General features: G+C 55.0%; 1 protein-coding gene across 1 annotated transcript in view; it reads right to left on the bottom strand.

Moving 5' to 3' along the window:
- Positions 1-17,756, bottom strand: part of DIP2B (disco interacting protein 2 homolog B) — a 42,307-nt gene that overhangs the window by 21,000 nt on the left and 3,551 nt on the right. The window contains exons 2-5 of the mRNA XM_054397144.1: positions 5,886-5,957; positions 3,428-3,571; positions 2,940-3,065; positions 821-1,033 (exon numbers count right to left, since the gene is read on the bottom strand). Of these exons, the coding sequence (XP_054253119.1) occupies positions 821-1,033; positions 2,940-3,065; positions 3,428-3,571; positions 5,886-5,957 (555 nt within the window). The remainder of the gene's footprint in view (positions 1-820; positions 1,034-2,939; positions 3,066-3,427; positions 3,572-5,885; positions 5,958-17,756) is intronic.

Here is a 17,756-nt window from a genome sequence, read left to right on the forward strand (position 1 = left end):
GCACACAGCACAGACATCTCTCAGGGGCAGTCACTTCCTCCCCAGCAGGGAAAAAACAGACAACAGACACAGAGCAAAACCAAACTGCAGTTGCCAACAGAAGCAGCAGCAGCAAGGAGCACCTCAAAGCCTCAAAAAACTGAGCCTGGGGTATCCAGATCCTTAGATCCTGCTCTGTCTTCTCAGGTCCTGCCTGCCCCAAGTGTCCCTCAGCCTTGGCATGGCAGCCCTGTGCTAAAGGTTTGCTCTGCTGGAGCCACTCCTGCCTACTGCTGTGTTCCTCTGCTCACATCCACAGCTGGCTTTGGCCCTTTGGCTTTTGTTTCTGTCTTGCCCTCTGACACAGCCATCAGCAGGGCTCACAGCACCACCAGAATGTTAAACCACAGCATTGCCCCTACTCCACAGGCAAACCCACCCCCCCTGCTGTCCCTCAGGACACAGATGCCAAATGCTATTCACAGGTGGTGGCTTTGCACACCCAGGAGCTCCAGATGCTGCAGGCACAAAGCCCCACAGTGAGCAGCAGCTTGTGCCTGCTTGTCCTGCACCCACAGCCTGCAGCATTCCCTACCTGGGTAACCTCCTGCTCCCCACCTCCCCTTCTGCAACCATCTCAATATTCTGCAATGCTTAGGGGAAAAAAACCAAACCAAACCCAAACCCCCCTGTGATGATGCAACTGCACCAAGGTCCAGCAAGTTCCACCAAACCTGAGCAAGCCCTGGGGCTGAGGTTGCCCTGCAGCAGCAGCCAAGCTGTGGCTTTAGCAACACGACCTGGACTCGAAGCGGTTTGCTGTTGGTTTCCCATCTCCTACCTATTCGAGTATTGGCAAATACATCAGCTAGAGACCCACTGGTCCCTTTGCCTTCTCCATGGGAAAGTGTAGAAGATGCTGATGAGGATGTGGATGACCCCTGAACAGATCTGTTGATCCAAGACTCAGCATTCTGTAAGCTCTGATGCAATGCAGCAGAAAGAGCAGCCTGGCGCCTGAGCGAGCCCTCGTCCTCGGAGGCAGAAGATGTGTCTGTGTGGAAGCAGAAGAGAAAATCCAGCTGCTGGGGGAAAGGCACAGTGCCCTGGGCATGCTCCTGCCAGGGCACAGGTCAGTGGTACAGGCTGGCAGCAGGAGGTTGTGTCAGGAAGGTTACATCCGAAACATCCGATCCCAGAGGGGCTGAGGGGCTGGAGGGAGGGAGGGTTTGAAACTGGAGGGGATTGAGGCTGGAGAGGAGGAAGAAATTCTTGAGAGTGAGGGTGGGGAGACACTGGCACAGGCTGCCCAGGGAGGCTGTGGCTGGCGCCTCCCTGGAGGTGTTCAATCCAGGCTGGATGAGGCCTTGAGCCACCTGGGCTGGTGGGAGGGGTCCCTGCCCGTGGCAGGGGGCTGGCACTGGCTGAGCTTTGAGGTCCCTTCCAAGCCACAGAATCATGGAATGGTTTGGGTTGGAATGGACCTTAAAGATTCCCCAGTTCCAACCCCCTGCCCACCAGCCCAGGCTGCTCAAGGCCTCATCCAGCCTGGCCCTGAACACCTCCCAGGGAGGAGGCATCACCCCCTCAGGCTCCTTTCCCTGGGTCCTTCAAGTTTATTCTCCAACTCATCACTTCTCCACCCACCCTCTACCAGCAGCTGCTGTGGTGCCTGATTGGTGTTTCTGAGATGGGAAGTGCGGGGTCAGTGTCCTTTGTCAAACCTGAGCCTCCACAGCAAGACAGCAGAGTGCAGGCACTGGAGAACAAAGGTGCTGAGGCCACAGACAGAAAATGCCTTTGTCTGGGCTGCTAAATGGGTCCCTTTCAACTGCAGAAAACAACAAACCCTCAAACAAACCCAGAGCAAACAACAGGGAACTGCACCCTGGGGTTGGGAGAGAGCAGCTGCCTGCTGTGTCCTAAAGCTGGGCACCAACTGTGTGATTCTCACTCCCTGCCTGCTCTCTGCAGTTGTGCAGAGCCACAGAGCAGCCCTCAGCTAGGCCTGGACCTATGGCATCCTCCAAGTGCTTGCTGTCTGTACCCCAGCTGTGAATCAAGCTACCACATCCCCCTCTGCCCTCTTGCCAGAGAAGGATGCAGCCATGAGCTGAGCAAAGAGACTGACTGCAGGCCCAGGTTAGTGCCAGCCTTCAGTTGTGTGCCCACAGCTGCAGCCCTGGACAAGTTGGTACAAAGCTGAGGCCCAAGCAGACAGCAGAACATGCACTGGCCCCAGGAGAAAGGGGAGGAAACAAGCAGGGATGGAGGGAAACAGGAGGTACATAGTGTGAGGAAAGTGGCCTAACAGAGCAGCTTCAGAGAGATGAATTCACAGTGAGAGATGAATCCATAACCTTCAGGTGACTTCAGCAACCAAATGGCTGTGATGCTTCTGGACAATGGGAGACAGGACAGAAGTAATTGCTGAGAACCAGAGACATTCATCCTTGGGGCAGTGCACAAAGCTGCTTGGAAGCAGAGAGGTTCAGCACCTGCTGCACATGCACTTACCCAGCTGCCCTGCAGGGATGGCTTAGGAAGGAAAAGTCCTGCAAGTGGTGGAATCCCCCAGGACCCTCCCTGCAGGGTCCTCGTTCAGAAATGTGCATTGCTGCAAATCCCTTCCCTGGATGTTGATTATTGACTCTTAACCAAACCAAAACATGAATTATGCAACCAAAAGAGGTGTGAGGGAAGCAAGAGAAGCCTCAGTCCAGAAAGCCTGCTCAACCCTTGCCAACTGATTGGAAGCCCCCAGGAGGAATCACCTCCACAGCCCTAACAGCAGCCCCAGGAAAACAAGAAGCTGCTCAAATGCAGCAAGAGAGCTGCAGGAGGAAGACAGCATCCCCAGCTCTGATGGAGAACTTCAGTATTTGGACAGCTGCAGCCTCTGGATAGGAAACTGCCCCCAGTTCCTACCTTGAGATGCCCACAGACAGCAAGAGCCTAACCTGGGGGAGTGCAGGCATCAGCTGGAGACTGGACAAAGGTGGATCTCCGTTTGGTTGGCATGGGCAGGGCCATCTTCTGCTCTTTGTGCTTTGCCAGGGCTGCCTGAACTGCTTCTGTGTGGATGTCTGCAAAGAGTACAACACACACAAGGCTCACACATGAGCAACTGCTGCTGCCAGCTGGATCCATGCAGCCCTCCTCTCCCAGCACCTCCCCAACAGCTGCATTTTGCCATCTCAGGAGGATCACTTCCCTTTTGTTCTGTTGAAAGAGGGAAATGAGCTGAGGCTTGGGAAGGGGCCAGGCTCTGGTTGGTGCTGCCCAGTGACAGCACAAGGAACATGGGGCACAAACTGGAACCACCTCAACAGGAGGAGAAATTTCTCTGGTGTGAGGGTGCTGGAGGCCTAGAGCAGGCTGCCCAGAGGGGTTGTGGAGTCTCCTCTGGAGAGCCTGCAAGGCCCTGCCCGGGGCTGCCCTGCCTTACCTGATCGGTAGCGCTCATCCCTGGCTCCTCCGGAGCGAGCTCGGTGGAACTTGGATGAGGATGAAGCTGAGGATGCTGAGGATGGAGCTGCAGATGGAGCAGGCATCTGAGTTCTGGATTCCTTCTGTGACGCTGGATCAGCCCCTGGAAAACAGCCCACAGCTCCCTGAGAGCAGGGAACAAAAGCAGCAGAGAGGAAAAACACCAACACAGAGCTCAGCAAGGGAGAAGCTTCTCTGGTGTGAGGGTGCTGGAGGCCTGGGGCAGGCTGCCCAGAGAGGTTGTGGAGTCTTCTTCTGTGGAGACTTTCAAGACCTGCCTGGATGTGTTCCTGGGTGCCCTGCCCTGGCAGGGGGCTTGGGCTGGGTGACCCCTGAGGTCCCTTCCAACCCTACCCTTCTGACACTTCTGGTTGGGTTTAATTGCCTTTGGTTTTGAAAGCAGCACTGAGAGCTTTGTGATCCTCACCTTTTGGAGGATGAGGTTCAAGGATTTAGAGACTGAGAAACTTTTTTTCATTAAAAGATTTTGTAGATGAAAAGAATCTTTAGAAGCACCAGCAGGGCTGCTCACCAAGGGGAGGTTTGCAGGAACAACCAGGGCAGCAAGTGCTGACTGCAGGAGAGGCAGCAGGCAAACCTGTTCCTCTGCTGCCTTTGCATACAGAGCTGAACACGAGAGCCAGAGCTGGGCTGGCTGCTCCTACCAGGATGTTTTCCCCAAGCAAGGTGCCTGTAAAGATCATGGAAATAACAACTCAGGTACCTGGGGCTTGCAAGGCAGCCTGGGCAGCACCTCCAGAGCACAGCAGCAGGCAGGGCTGCCCCAGCTCAGTGTGACTGCTGCTGCCTTCCAGCACTGGGAAGGCTGAGGTCTCACCCCAAGGTCTCTTCCAAGCCCAAGAGCTGCACAATTCCGTGGCTCCATGAGGTGAGGCCAGGTCAGCCCTTCCCTTGGCAGCTGGTTAGGCAGCAGAGTGACAGGGAAGGAGGCTGCCTGTCCTCCCTGCTCTGCTTTGAGCAGCAGTGGAAGCAGCAGCACTTCACAAGCACAGCCTGGGAAGCTGCTCCAGATGCTCTCTTCCAAGCCCTTGTGAGCAGCAGCCAGCAGCTATCAGTGGGGCAAGCACCCTGGGCTCAGAGCCCCACCAGCTCCAGGCACAGCCATGGCTGCAGCAGGGAAACTTTGTGTCTGTAGGTAATTAACTGCAGCCTGGAAGCATGAGGCAGGCTCCCAGAGGCAATGGGAATGCAGCAGAGGTTTAGCAATCAGCATCTCCCCAGCTGCACTGCTGACAGGCCCTGACCTGCCACCACAGCCCCTGCCCCTCCTTTCACATCCCTGAAATGCAGCCAGCAGCAGGAAGGTGCTCCGAGAACTGTGCTGCACTGAGCCCTCCTGCTGGGGACTCCACAGGGCTCTGCTCCTCAGCCAGGGGACCTGCTCCTGAGTCACTCAGGCATGGCTCCAGCAGGCTGCTGACAACAGGAGATGCCCAGATAGGGGACAGCTGGAGCTAAGAGGTATAAAAGCTGAGGGCTGAGCCAGGGAGCAGTCCAAATGCTGTCTTAATTGGTGACCTCCCTGGGCCTCTTCCTGAACTTTGGCTCATTCTGCAGCTTTCAAAAGCACAACAATTAAAAGAGCAGGGCACAGGCGGCCTTGCCAAGCACTTTTGGTTCCCCCCCTCCTAATTAAACAGCAGTTTGTGAGACAATCCAAACCTGCATGCAGAGTGACAGGGATGAGGGGCACAAGGTCATGGGGAGACACTGGAACAGGTTGCCCAAGGAGATCGTGGCTGTAATCCCCCCAGGAATCCCACCCTGCCCAATCCCTGCCCAGCAGAAGCAGTGCCTGTGGTCAATAAATGCACTTTCAGCCTTCACTCTTGTAAAAGAATTGTTGGCAGCAGCTCAGAGTCAGTACATTCCAGTAAGCCCAGTCAGAACTGGCTGCCCAGAGCAGACACAGCAGCTCCTAATGGTTCCCCAGCTGAGGGTGGCAGCAGTGCAGCCACTGGGAGCATCCCCACAGTAATTAGCAGGCAGACTTGCAGCCATGTCCTTCACTTCCCAATTAGCTGCAATTATCCTGCCCTGCTGCCAACCGTCCTGAAACCAAGAGCAACAGATGGAAATGAAGTGCAGGAATTCAGCTCCTCTGGTAAAGGGAAGCCAGAAATGATGGGAATTGGATCTCTGTGATTCCTGCAGCTGGCAGGCAGAGGCAGGGCACACACAGCACTCACCACAGACCCCCAGACAGCTCTGCAGCTGCCAGAGATCCCTCGGGGTCATCCTGAACAACTGGAGACAAAACATTGCCTGTGACTGCATGGCCTCCATAGTGTCACTGTCAGGCAGCTGAGGCAGCACAGCAAGAGCTCACAGATCCCTGAAACCTCAGATCCCTTTGGCATCAAGGCTAAGGCAAAGCAGCTGAAGGAGGAACCTACCTTGGGTTTGTGGAAGGTAAGGAGCCAGCAGCTTTGCTCTCTTCTTCTCATACCCCTTCTGTGTGATGTCTCCTAGAACCAAGCAGAGAGAGCTCAGTTCAGCAGCCTCTCATCTTGCAGCCTGAGCTCTGCCTGCTTTGCTCTTCAGTGACAGGAAGGCTGCACAGGAACTCAGGTGAAAGACAGCAGATGCTGGAGAAAACCTGGACTCAAAGGTGAGGACTTTGATTTCCTGCAGTCTCCAGAACTTGTGCAGTTTCCCTTGGGATCCCAAGTCTGCCCTATTTAAATGCAGGGATTTGAATCAGAGCAGCTATCTAAATGAGCTATCAGAGCTCTGAAAACCTGAAAAGGGAAATTCTGAGCTCATGCAAATGTTCTGCAACCACACAGCCAGCTCAGGCTAACCAAATGGAATCATCTCCAAAAGCAGGGCAAAGGGAAAGGGCAAATTCAGAGCCTTGGCTCCAGTTAATCAAATTGAGAACAGCTTTTAACAAATGAAGTGAAGCCACTGCAGGAGCTGCTTAGGGCACCTCTGGAAAGCAAGGCAAGGCTGAATGGAGCTGACTCTGTCGACTCTTCCTCCACTCTATGAATCTATGAAATGCTCTGAAACGGTGCCAGGGGAGGTTCAGGTTGGAGAAAGGAAAAAGTTCTGCCCTGCAGGAGTGGTCAGGCACTGGCACAGGCTGCCCAGGGAGGTGCTGGAGTCCCCAGCCCTGGAGGGGTTCCAGAACCCTGTGGCCATGGCACTTGGGGGTGGTTTGGTGGCCATAGGGGTGCTGGTTGGACTGGATGCTCTTGGAGGGCTTTTGCAACCCCAACAGCTGTGAGGCTCTGTGGGAGCCCAGCAAGCACAACCTGTGACCTAGGAGAGCCACAGCAAGCTGGAGGGCTGAGTGCTGCTTGGGTTTTCACCCTGCTGCTGGCTGCAGCTCCACTCTTTGCCTGCTGGCAGAAGGAACAGGACACAGATGCTTGAAGACCCCAGGAGGAAGAACTCCAGAGCAGAATCAGTCCTGCTGAACTTTTCTCTTTTGAAAAACCCCTAAGCTGTCTGATCCTGCAGATCAACCATCTGGCTGCTGTCTTTTGTTTTAATTTCTCACATTACATCAGAACCACAAGAAAGACTGAAACCTTGAAGGGATTACATCAAAAAGCCCTGCAGCATTTCAAGCCTTTCTGCAGCCTAACCTGCACTTGGAGCCTCTTGGTGCTGAAGGGCTGGGGTTGATCAAGCACAAGGCAAGAAGCAAACTGCCCTTTGGTGCTTCTCAGGCTAAGGCTGAGCCTATTTCTGCATCCCAGCAGGACCCCCGCCTCACAAACTGCAGGTTCTTTGCTCTGAGCCTGATTATTGCAAGGCAAAGAGTCTTAGACACTGAGCAGCCCAGGCCACTGCATTTGCTGCCTGGCAGCATCCTCCTGCCAGACACTTCCAGCCTGATCTGGAGGGCCAGGGCAGGAAAGGCTCTAAGCCTCCCAGCACCACCAGTGCCTCTGCTCAGGCATTCCAGCTTTGGGCATTCTGGTCAGGAAGGTGACTCTGCAGGCCTGAAATGCTGGGCAAGGGGCTCGGCTTGGCTCCTTGTGCTGGACACTCCAATCCCAGTGCCACCTGAAATGCCCAGGCTGAGCCTTGGGGCTGGAATGAGAGCTGAACTGCTTAGAATTTGATCTCACTCCTCTTGCCCTGAGTCAGGCCCCAACAAGTCCAAACAAATCCAGCAACTGAACATCAGAAGGTCCATGGAGCACTGCAATGCCAGCCAAAGCCTTCATCTCTGCCTGACTGCAACACAGCCCAGAGGTGACTCCAGCTCCCCCCAGAGCTCTGCTGCCAGCTTCAACACCTGAGCTGCATGAAGGGAGAACAGGAGGCTGAGGGGAGACCTCAGACCAGTCCCACGGAGGTGGAACCAGGCAGCAGGGACTGAGAAGGTTTGAAGGCACCAGCTGGAGCTCTTGGGCACTAACAGAAGAGATTTCTGTGCCATGAAGCTGCAGCAGGACACAGGCACTGAGGCTGGCAGGTGTGAAGCCAGCTCCACACAATCAGCATCTAATTGCCACAAGCACAAGAACTGAGCCCAAAGTGCCATCTCAAGTCTTGGGAGCCAGAGTGCATGAGTGGAAGGAGTTTCTCGTGTTGGCCACTCTCCTCCTTGGGCATCATCCAACTTTGGTACCAACCCCCTGAGAAACCAAAGAGTCACCAGGAGAGAAATCTTCCCTCACCCTGCCCCTTCTCTGCTGATGGACAGGAACTGGAAACAGCTCCATCTGAACCCCCTCCCCAGTATCATCAACCACTGCAACAGGAAGACAACAGCAGGGCTGCAGCCTCCAGAACCAGCCCCTCCTGCTACACAACCCTGGTCAGTTACCAACCTCACTTCCATCAGCTAAAGCCTCTGTGCCATTTCATAGAATCATAGAGTCAGTCAGGGCTGGAAGGGACCACAAGGCTCAGCCAGTTCCAACCCCCCCTGCCATGCCCAGGGATACCTCACACTAGATCAGGCTGCCCAGAGCCTCATCCAGCCTGGCTGCAAACACCTCCAGGGATGGGTCCTCAACCACCTCCCTGGGCAACCCATTCCAGGCTCTCACCACTCTCATGGTGAAGAACTTCTTCCTCACTTCCAGCCTAAATCTCCCCAATTCCAGCTTTATTCCATTCCCCCCAGTCCTATCACTCCCTGATATCCTAAAAAGTCCCTCCCCAGCTTTCTTGTAGCCCCCTTCAGATACTGGAAGGCCACAAGAAGGTCACCTCAGAGCCTCCTCTTCTCCAGACTGAACAGCCCCAACTCTTTCAGTCTCTCCTCATAGGAGAGGTGCTCCAGCCCTCTGCTCATCCTGACCTCCATCAGGGACCTCCAACCTGGACTGAAGGTGCAAGAGGAAGGACTCAAGTGGCAGGGCCAGCAGAGGGAAGGGGCTGGGAGAGCAGAGCAGGAAGCAGGGCACAGCACTGCCCAGCCTCCATGCTCCACCTCCACTCAAAGGATGCAGCAGAGGAGGCTGCAAGCTGAAGAGTGCCAGCCCCCTGTGCTGCCAGGCTGCTTTCCAGCAATTAAGAGTTGCTGATCTGCTCTCCCTGGTGGTGCTCAATCAGTGCAAGGTGGTAACACCAGCCAGGCCTGCTGGGCCCAGACAATGCTCCTCTTTCAACACCCTGCCCCCCACGGAACACTGAATCATTGAGTGTCTCACAAAACCATAATTACCCCGTGGAGAAATTAAGGAAAATGATCACGTAGTGCAGAGCAGCTCCCAACAAAGCCTCCAAACACTGAGCTGCATCGAGTTGGAGAGTCAGATCTGGAAGCACTTTGCATGGATTTGGAAATAATAACAATGAGGAAAAAAAGTTTTGCATGCCTTGAAAATCAGAGAGCCACAGAGTGGCTCAGGCTGGAAGGGAGCTCAGAGCTGATCTGCTCCATGCCAGGGGCAGGGACCCCTCTCAGCTGGACTCAGCTGCTCAAGGCCTCATCCAGCCTGGCCTTGAACACCCCCAGGGAGAGGGCAGCCACAGCCTCCCTGGGCAGCCTGTGCCAGAGCCTCACCAGAGGCTGTGTCTGACTTCACCACAAGCCACTTGCTGTCTGTGCCTTCAGCCCCTGCAGATGTGCTGCTGCTTGACCTCTGCACAACAAACAGAGCTCCTGAAGCTCTGCTGCAGCCTCCTCTGCTCCCAGCAGCACTGCAGCTGCTGCACTGTCCCCAGCTCACCCAGCCGGGGCCAGCACTGCAGGCAGTAATCTCAGCTGCCATGTGTGAGGCATCACCACCCTGGGTGAGGTAAGGACAGAGGTCAGCAGCCTGTGTGTGTGGGCAGGGGGTGACCACTGACAAGGAAGTGTCACAGATCAGTGCTGGCCAGAGAAAGGCAGACACCAGGTGACTGTCACTGCTATTACAGCTGCTGGCACTCCCCAGGGCAGCAAAAGGACTTCACAGAGTCACAGAATTGTTTTGGGTTTTGCTCATCAACTCCAACCATCGACCCAGCACCACCATGGCCACCAAACCCTGGCCCCAGGTGCCATGGCCACAGGTTTCCTGAGCACCTCCAGGGATGGGGACTCCACCACCTCCCCAGGCAGCCTGTGCCAGTGCCTGACCACTGTGGCAGGACAGCAACCTGTGGCCATGGCATCCAGCCTGGCCTGGAGCACCTCCAGGGAGGAGACATCCAGAGCCTCCCTGAACCTGTTCCAGTGTCCCACTACCCTGTACTGAAGAACTTCTTTCTCAGCTCCAAACCATTCCCCCTTGTCCTGTCCCCAGACACCCTGATGAGAAGTCCCTCTGCTGCCTTCCTGCAGGATCCCTTCAGGTGCTGAGCAGCTTCACTCTTGGCCTGAGCTGAGCAAAGCATCCCCCAACCCCTGGAACACCCCAGACAAGGTGATTTTACTCTTTGCTGACTAACCTCCTGCTCTGGGAGACATTTGTCTGTGTTTAATGCTCAGACCCAGCCCTCCACCACTAGACAGAACACCAAAGTTTCCCAGGAAATGACTAAAGTGGATGCCAGAGTCACAGCTCAGTGACTCAGCTCCAACCCAGCAGGCAGGGACACCACTGCCTTGCTGCAGGTAGAAACTGAGTTATCAGACAAGGGAGTGCTGATAGCCTTCTCCCAGGAGTTGTCCATCCAGCCCAGCCAGAGGGATTGCACACCCAGGGAGCCTCTCTGCATTCCACACAGCAGGCACTTTCCCCAGGACACAGCCCTGCTGCCCTTCCAAACCAGGCTTGCTGTAAGAACAGCCAGGACCATGCAGCCCCCCAGGAGATTTTGTATTCTGCCACAAGACACTTGAGCCACAGGAAGATTTTTCCCCATGAGAAGAATAGGAGATTGGAATCATTTCCCAAGGGAAGCAGTGGATTCCCCTACACTGGGCAGGTTTAATTCTGACAACCATGGAATGGTTTGGGTTGGAAAAGGCCTCCAAGCTCATCCAGTCCAACATCAACCCAACAGCACCATGGCCACCAAACCATGGCCCCAGGTTTGTGGAACCCCTCCAGGGATGGGAACTCCACCACCTCCCCTCGTCCTGGCACTCCCAGCCCTTGTCCCAAGTCCCTCCCCAGCCCTCCTGGAGCCCCTTCAGGTCTGGAAGGCTGCTCTAAGGTCCCCCTGGAGCCTTCTCCAGGATGAACAGCCCCAGCTCCCTCAGCCTGTGCCCAGAGGGGAGGGTCTGCAGCCTCTGATCATCTTCCTATCCCTCCCAAGTCTCCTCACACCTTTCCTGCCCTTGCAGGAGCAGCTCTGGCTGCAGCCACACTCAGCAGGAACCAGTCCTGCTCTGGGACAGCTACCATGCAGCAGAGCTATCACTGGAGCAGGATTCCACCACTCACCCCAAAGCACTACAATGCTTAACCTTTCTTTCAGCCTCCAACCCAGGCCCAGCAGCAGGGATCTGACTCCCAGCAAGCTGCAGCAGCAGACCCCCAGAGAGCAGCCAGCACTGAGTACAACCCAGCTAGGCTGGCTGCAAGCTGGGGAAGCCAGCTCAGGACAGAGCAGCTGAGACCTGCTCTGAGCAGCACACAGCAGGCCCTGAGCTCAGGACAGGTTGTGTTAAGCCTTCAGTTTTGTTTACCTCAGCAAGCCTGGCTTTGGAGGAGCTGCACTAAGGAAACCCTCTGGCATGGCACCAGAGAGGGCAGGGAAATCCTCTGCTCTCAGCTGCAAACCAAACACCATGCAAGGAACAACTTCAGGGCTCTCTCAGCAGGCAGAGGCAGAGTCAATGTCTGCTTCAGAAGCACTTTGTCAGGGGCTGGGCAGCAGGATGTGGCAAGATGCTTCTGCCTGAAGAGCCTCCAAGCTGCACAGCAACCAACAAGACAATGGAGAAAGCAGCAGAAGTGAGAGCCCTTAGAGCACAGCTCAGCAACCCAGCTGCATGCTGCCAGCCCACACAGCCCTGCTGGCACATCCAGCCCTTGGTACCCCAGGAGGGCAGACAGCACTCAGCTGTGCCTGCTCTGGGTGCCTTCAAGGGGCAGAGTGCCCACCCCTGATGGGCACAGCTCACCCAAGCCTTTGGACACAGTCCTCAGCTTGCTAAACTCCCTGCAGAACTCTGCTGTCTGCCCACCCAAGGACCATCCCAGCTGAACTCTTACTCCTCTGATCTCCAACCCAGGTCAGCCCCTGTGCTCTCCACTGCCCTGCTCCAGCACCATTCACTGTCCCTCTCCAGCCTGCTTGCTCCTTGGCAGCACAGGAGATGCCAACCACCTGCTGACTTCCCAAGCTTCCTGCTGAAGAGCTGAGAACTGAACACTCCCTCTCCTCCCTGCTGCAGCTGACAACATGACAGCTACCTGGCTAGCTGTTCCTGCACCTAACCCAGCCATGATCAGGAGACAGAATCCACTTCAAAGCTCACTAAAAGGAGGATCAAACCTGGGTGTCAGTGCAGGGAGATGAACAGGGAGAGACTTTTATCTCCTTGGTGAAACAGCATCTTCACAGCAGGCTTTGCTTTCAGCTACAAGCACAAGACACTGGGCTCTGACAGGCACCTGAAGCACCACAGACAGCACTGCACGAGCTGGGGGAGCAGAAGGGCTAAGCAGGAGTTGACAGCAGTGATTTAAGGCAAAGTATTCTGCCAAGAAAGAGAAATAAAAGAGGCAGAGAAGGTTGGGCCTGATAATCTCTGAAGGCTTTTCCAGCCTTAATGATTTACTCTGCTCTGCTGAGACCTCCCCTCCAACCCTGCCTTCACTTCTGGTATGCCCAGCACAAGGACACAGAACTGTTGGAGGGAGGACAGAGGAGGCCACAAAGATGATCCAAGGGCTGGAGCAAACCCCTTCCATGCTGCCTTCATCTTCCTCACAGATGAGGGCAAGCAAGCCCCCAGGGCTCTGCTAGTGCCTGAACAGGGCACAGGTTTCCTCCAGCCTCTAACAAAGGCCTGAAGCAGCTGGCAAGCTGCCCTGGCCTGGCTGCCTCCTTCCTTTTCAGCTGTGCCTCCATCCCTAGATAAGGCAGGGGAGGCTTTCAGTTTGCACCCTGCACAATCAGAGGCAGAGGATATCAGAGGAAACCCAAAGCAGCTTTTCCCCTCCATGAGGTCACTCCCTGGAACAAGCAGGAGAGATTGCAGTGCTGGAGCCAGCAGCATGGAGCTGAAGCAGCAGCCAAGGTGTGCAGAGCCCAACTCTGACTGGTTCAGTGAGTTAAGGCAGAGATGTCTGCAACTGCTCAGGGCAGAACGTGCTGACGGAGCAGAAATCCACCTTTCAGCTGGGGATCTCTGAAGCAGCTTCAAACAATCTCTTTAAAAGATGGACACAGTCCAACAGCTGCTGGCTTGCTCCAGTGTGACAGCAGCTCATGGAGACTTCTTGCTCAGTCTCTAGAAGAGGAGAAAAAGAAAAGAGAAAATCCCCAGCTCTGCTCCAGGCTCCATGCAGAGCAGAGGGAGCCTCCATCAACAGGCAGCATGCACTGGAATGCACTGGCACAGGCTCCCTGGAGGCGTTCCACAAACCTGTGGCCATGGCACTTGGGGACAGGGTTTGTGGCCATGCTGGGGTTGGTCTGATGGCTGAAGCAGAGGATCTCTGAGGTGCTCTCCAACCTGAGCCACTCCATGAATGAAGCAGGAGGACACAGACAGTAACCACAACCCACCAAGCCTGGTCTGCAGCTCCAAATGCTTCTCTTCCTGGCTTCCATGCTCCATGGCACTGCTGAGAGTGTCTGAGCCAAGTTCTGTACAAGGAGGAGCACATAGGAGGGTGATGACAGCTTCCTCTTTGCTGCCCCAGCCAGACTTTGTTTTTCAAAGGCCTACTGCAAAAAGAGTTGCCTTGAAACCCTTCCAAGGCAACACCAGCCTCAAGGTTTTGTGGGGTCTGTGATTTGGGGGAGACAGGAGAGCAGCTGAGCTGTGCCCCAGCACAGGCATCCCTGCCCCTGCTCCAAGTCACTGCCACAGGGTGAGTGTCCTGCACTGCTGCAACTCTGCAGCAGGACTAAACAAGCAAAGTGTCTCAAACTAGGCAAGAAGCAGCCAGAGCAGATGTTTGCTGAGGGTTTCTAGGTGTGTCTGCAGCCAGGACTAATGGCATTATTTGCACCTGACTCATTGGCTTTGTCTCCATCCATGGTTCTCCCTCTTTGGGACTCAACCATTTGATTTCTTTTCTGACTTCTTACATTCAGGACACCTCCAAGGACTTGAGAATTCAAAGCAGAGAGAAGTTCCACAGCTGGTTTGTATCAGTCTGAGTTCCACTGAAAAGCAGCTCTGAGGTATCCCTGGAGCCTCTCCTCTCCAGGGTGAAGAGCCCCAACCCCTGCAGGCTGTCCCCATGGCAGAGCTGCTCACAGCCCCTGGCTCTGCCTCACTTCTGTGCTGCTCAGCTTCCTGCCTGTGCACTGCCAGTGACACCACTTCCCCCTCTGCCCTGCTAGTAGCTTCCAACCCCCAACTGCCTGAGCTCAGAGGTTTCCATTCCAATGACAATAAGGATTGTTCCTTTTCCCTTCTTTTCCTTAATCCACAAGGGATCACTCAAAGTTTCTGCCCTAAGAACAAACAGAGGCCTCAGTCTGACACAGCCCTGACCCCAGCACTGCAGCATCATGAGACCCACTCCCTGCTAACCCCAGGCAGGCTGCAGGCCTGTGGGGCTGTTTTTCCAAGGAACAAAGCCTGCATTCCAGGCTTTCATCCACTGCCCTCTGCCAAAGCTCACAGCTTGCAGAGCCAAGCTGCCTGTGCTCCCAAGAGGGAAGGGAGAGAGGTGCTGGGAGGTGAGAGCACCTTGAGCCATGGCTGCTGCCTAAGGCTTTGGTCTAGAAGCAAAGCTGCAGCTCCTGAGGATATCCCCCAGCCACAGAGCTGCTTTTCTCCAGCTCAGGGACACAGCACTGAGCCATCTGGAGCAAACCTTCCAGCAACAGCTTCTCATTCACAAAGTGCTGCAAGGAGCTCTGCATTCAGCCAACCAAACTCTATAGCATCAGAGAAGGCTTTGGGGTTGGAAGGGACCTCCAAAGCTCTTCTAGACCAACCCCCATCCCTGGATGTGGCTGCCCCCTGCCTGGAGGTGTTCAAGGCCAGGCTGGATGAGGCCTTGAGCAAGCTGGGCTGGTGGGAGCTGTCCCTGCCCATGGCAGGGGGTTGGGACTGGATGATCTTGAAGGTCCCTTCCAACCCAAGCCATTGGATCTTGCTCCAAACACCCCATGGGACATGCAACCATCTTTGGTTCCTTTCATGTCAGAACTGGAACACTGCAACAGGCATCTTCCGCTTGCATTCAAGTAAGGAAGAACATAACCCCCCCAGCCCTCCCCCCAGCACAGGTCAGTCAGCTGCAGGAGTGTTTGCTCCTCTCCAGCAGCACTGAGGATCAAGGACATTTATCTCCTGCTCTCATCACCTGACTTCAGTGCTGGTGAATAATCCCAGGCTGGAATTTGCCATGTCACTTCCCAGCTCCTCAGAGCAGCTCTCCTTCTCCTCACACAGTGGCAGTGCACACTGTGAGCAGCAATGTCAGCTGCTGCCCTGCAGCACAGAGCCCTGCTGGCTGCACCCCTTGGCAGCAAGGCAGAGAGTGCCCTTGGCCAGCTGGCTGTCAGCTCTGCTCCTACCTTTTTCTAGAGAGCATGCAGGGAACTTCCAAGCTTCTCTCCCCTCCCCAGGGTTGCTCTTGGATGGGCACCTCATCTGTGTCATCCTTTCCATCCACAGTGTGATTGCAGTGCCAGGTGATGAAGCAGCAGGAAAGCAAACAGCCTCAGCAGGACACCCACACTGGCAGAGCTGCACTGCCAGCTGTGCCCAGGGAGCAGCTCCCAGGGCTCCACAGATCCATGGAATGGGTTGGGGTGGAAGTGACCTCAAAGCTCATCCAGTTCCAACCCCCTGACATGGGCAGGGACACCTCCCACCAGCCCAGGTTGCCCAGAGCCTCATCCAGCCTGGCCTTGAACACCTCTGGGGAGGGGGCAGCCATGACCTCCCTGAGCAACCTGTGCCAGTCTCTCCCTACCCTCACTACCAAGAATTTCTTCCTCCTCTCCAGCCTCAACATGCCCTCTCCCAGCTCTAAGGCACTGCCCCTCGTCCTGGCACTATGCACAACATTCCCTGTACAGAGCAAAGGCAGGAGAAGCATCCAGGCCATGCCCTCTCCATGCTGCACTTCAGACCTGCTGTTTGACATCAGCCCTGACCCCAGGGGCACAACAGGAGTGCTTCATCCACTCAGCCACCCAGCCCCAGCCACCCTGCCTGCAGTGCATCCCTGCTGCATCCCAACAGATGCCTCTGGAGGCACCAAGCCATCCAGCTGTGCAGAGCCAGATTACAGGAGACCTAATTTTATCAGGCAGGGACACAATTCTCCTGCCTGTTTTTTGCTCCCTAGGGCCATGAAGCTGCTGAAAGCAGGTTGCCTGTCTGCTGGGGAACAATTGTGTGAGGCTCAGTGGCTGATCACTGAGGCAGGAACTCCATCCCAGGCTCACTAAGTGTATTAATGCATGCCCTGGGGGCTCTTGGGGGCTGCCAGCCCCATGGAATTCCAGGGCCAAAGACCTAGTTTGTCTCAGCAGCTCTCAGATCAACAAGGACTGGAAGAAGTTAATGTTGGCAGAGTGCTGCAACCTCCAGCAAGCTCTTCATCAGCTTGGAGCCACAGGAAAGAGCAGAAGGTGTCTGCTCAGAGGAGCAGCAAGGGAGGTGCAGTCACTGCTCCACTGCCTGTGGTGTGAACAACCTCTGCTGCCTCTGCTTGCTCTAAGCAGTGTTTGAGAAGCTCTCAGCTTTATAAAGCTGAAGAAAAGGCAATGAGAGCAACAGGCATTTTCCTGAGCAAACATCCAGGTGAGAGCAGTGCCCCAGCACTGGCAAATCTACTCCAAATGGGAAATCCACTTGGGAGGCTCTTCCCACAACTTTCCATGGGCAAAGTCCTGTAGCAGATGGACTGCTGCTGCCTGCAGAGCATCTTTAGCTACAAATCAGCTTCCTCACACAGGGCAAAGTCAGAAGTCTTCCACTCTCACCACTGGAAGGAGACACCCTGGCCTGGGGACCCTTCCCTGATCTCACAAGCTCTAAGAAAAGTTTTGAACTGAACCAACCTCAGCAGAGGAAGGTTTCAGTTCCTCTCCCTTCTAACCCAGGTCCAAAATGCAGCTGAGCAGCTCACCAAGAGACTCAGGAAATGTTTTTTATGACTGTGAGCCATACAGTGCAGAGAAAACAATTTAAAGAAATTATCTGCACACTGCATTTGAAACAAAAGCAAACAGGAAGCTGCTCAGCTTCTGCTGGCACCTCTGGGACTTCTCACTTCACCCTCTGGTTTCTGAAACTTGCTACTGAACAAACATGATAAAGCAGTGAGCAGAAAACTCCATGACAAAAGCCAACCCAAGGGAGGGCAGGACCCACCACAAGGAACCAGAGACACCAGGGGTCCTCTGCAGCAGCCTTTCCTCAGGACCTCCAAGCACTGTCCAGTCAGATGTGTGTTGGGAAGAGCAGCAGCCCAGCTCCATGCAGTTCCACCACCACCCAGCACATTCACTGCTGAATATTTCATGCTCCAGGATTTAAAATAGAAAACTGAGTTTTCTAGGACACCACCAAATGCAGCTCCAGTGCAGATGTCTCAGGTCTGATGAACACTTCCAGCCCAAGGATCCATCTGAAGCTGCAATTCTCATCCCCAGCAGAAGTTGCAGGGATCACAAAAGACAAACCAGGAGTTGTGGCTACCAGATGTCCTCTCCATCTGACTGAGGAGACCTGGGGTGAAGTCCAGCAAAGCTTCAGAGGAACAATGAGGGAG

This window comes from Indicator indicator, chromosome 41, assembly GCF_027791375.1.
Source record: "Indicator indicator isolate 239-I01 chromosome 41, UM_Iind_1.1, whole genome shotgun sequence".
NCBI lineage: Eukaryota > Metazoa > Chordata > Aves > Piciformes > Indicatoridae > Indicator > Indicator indicator.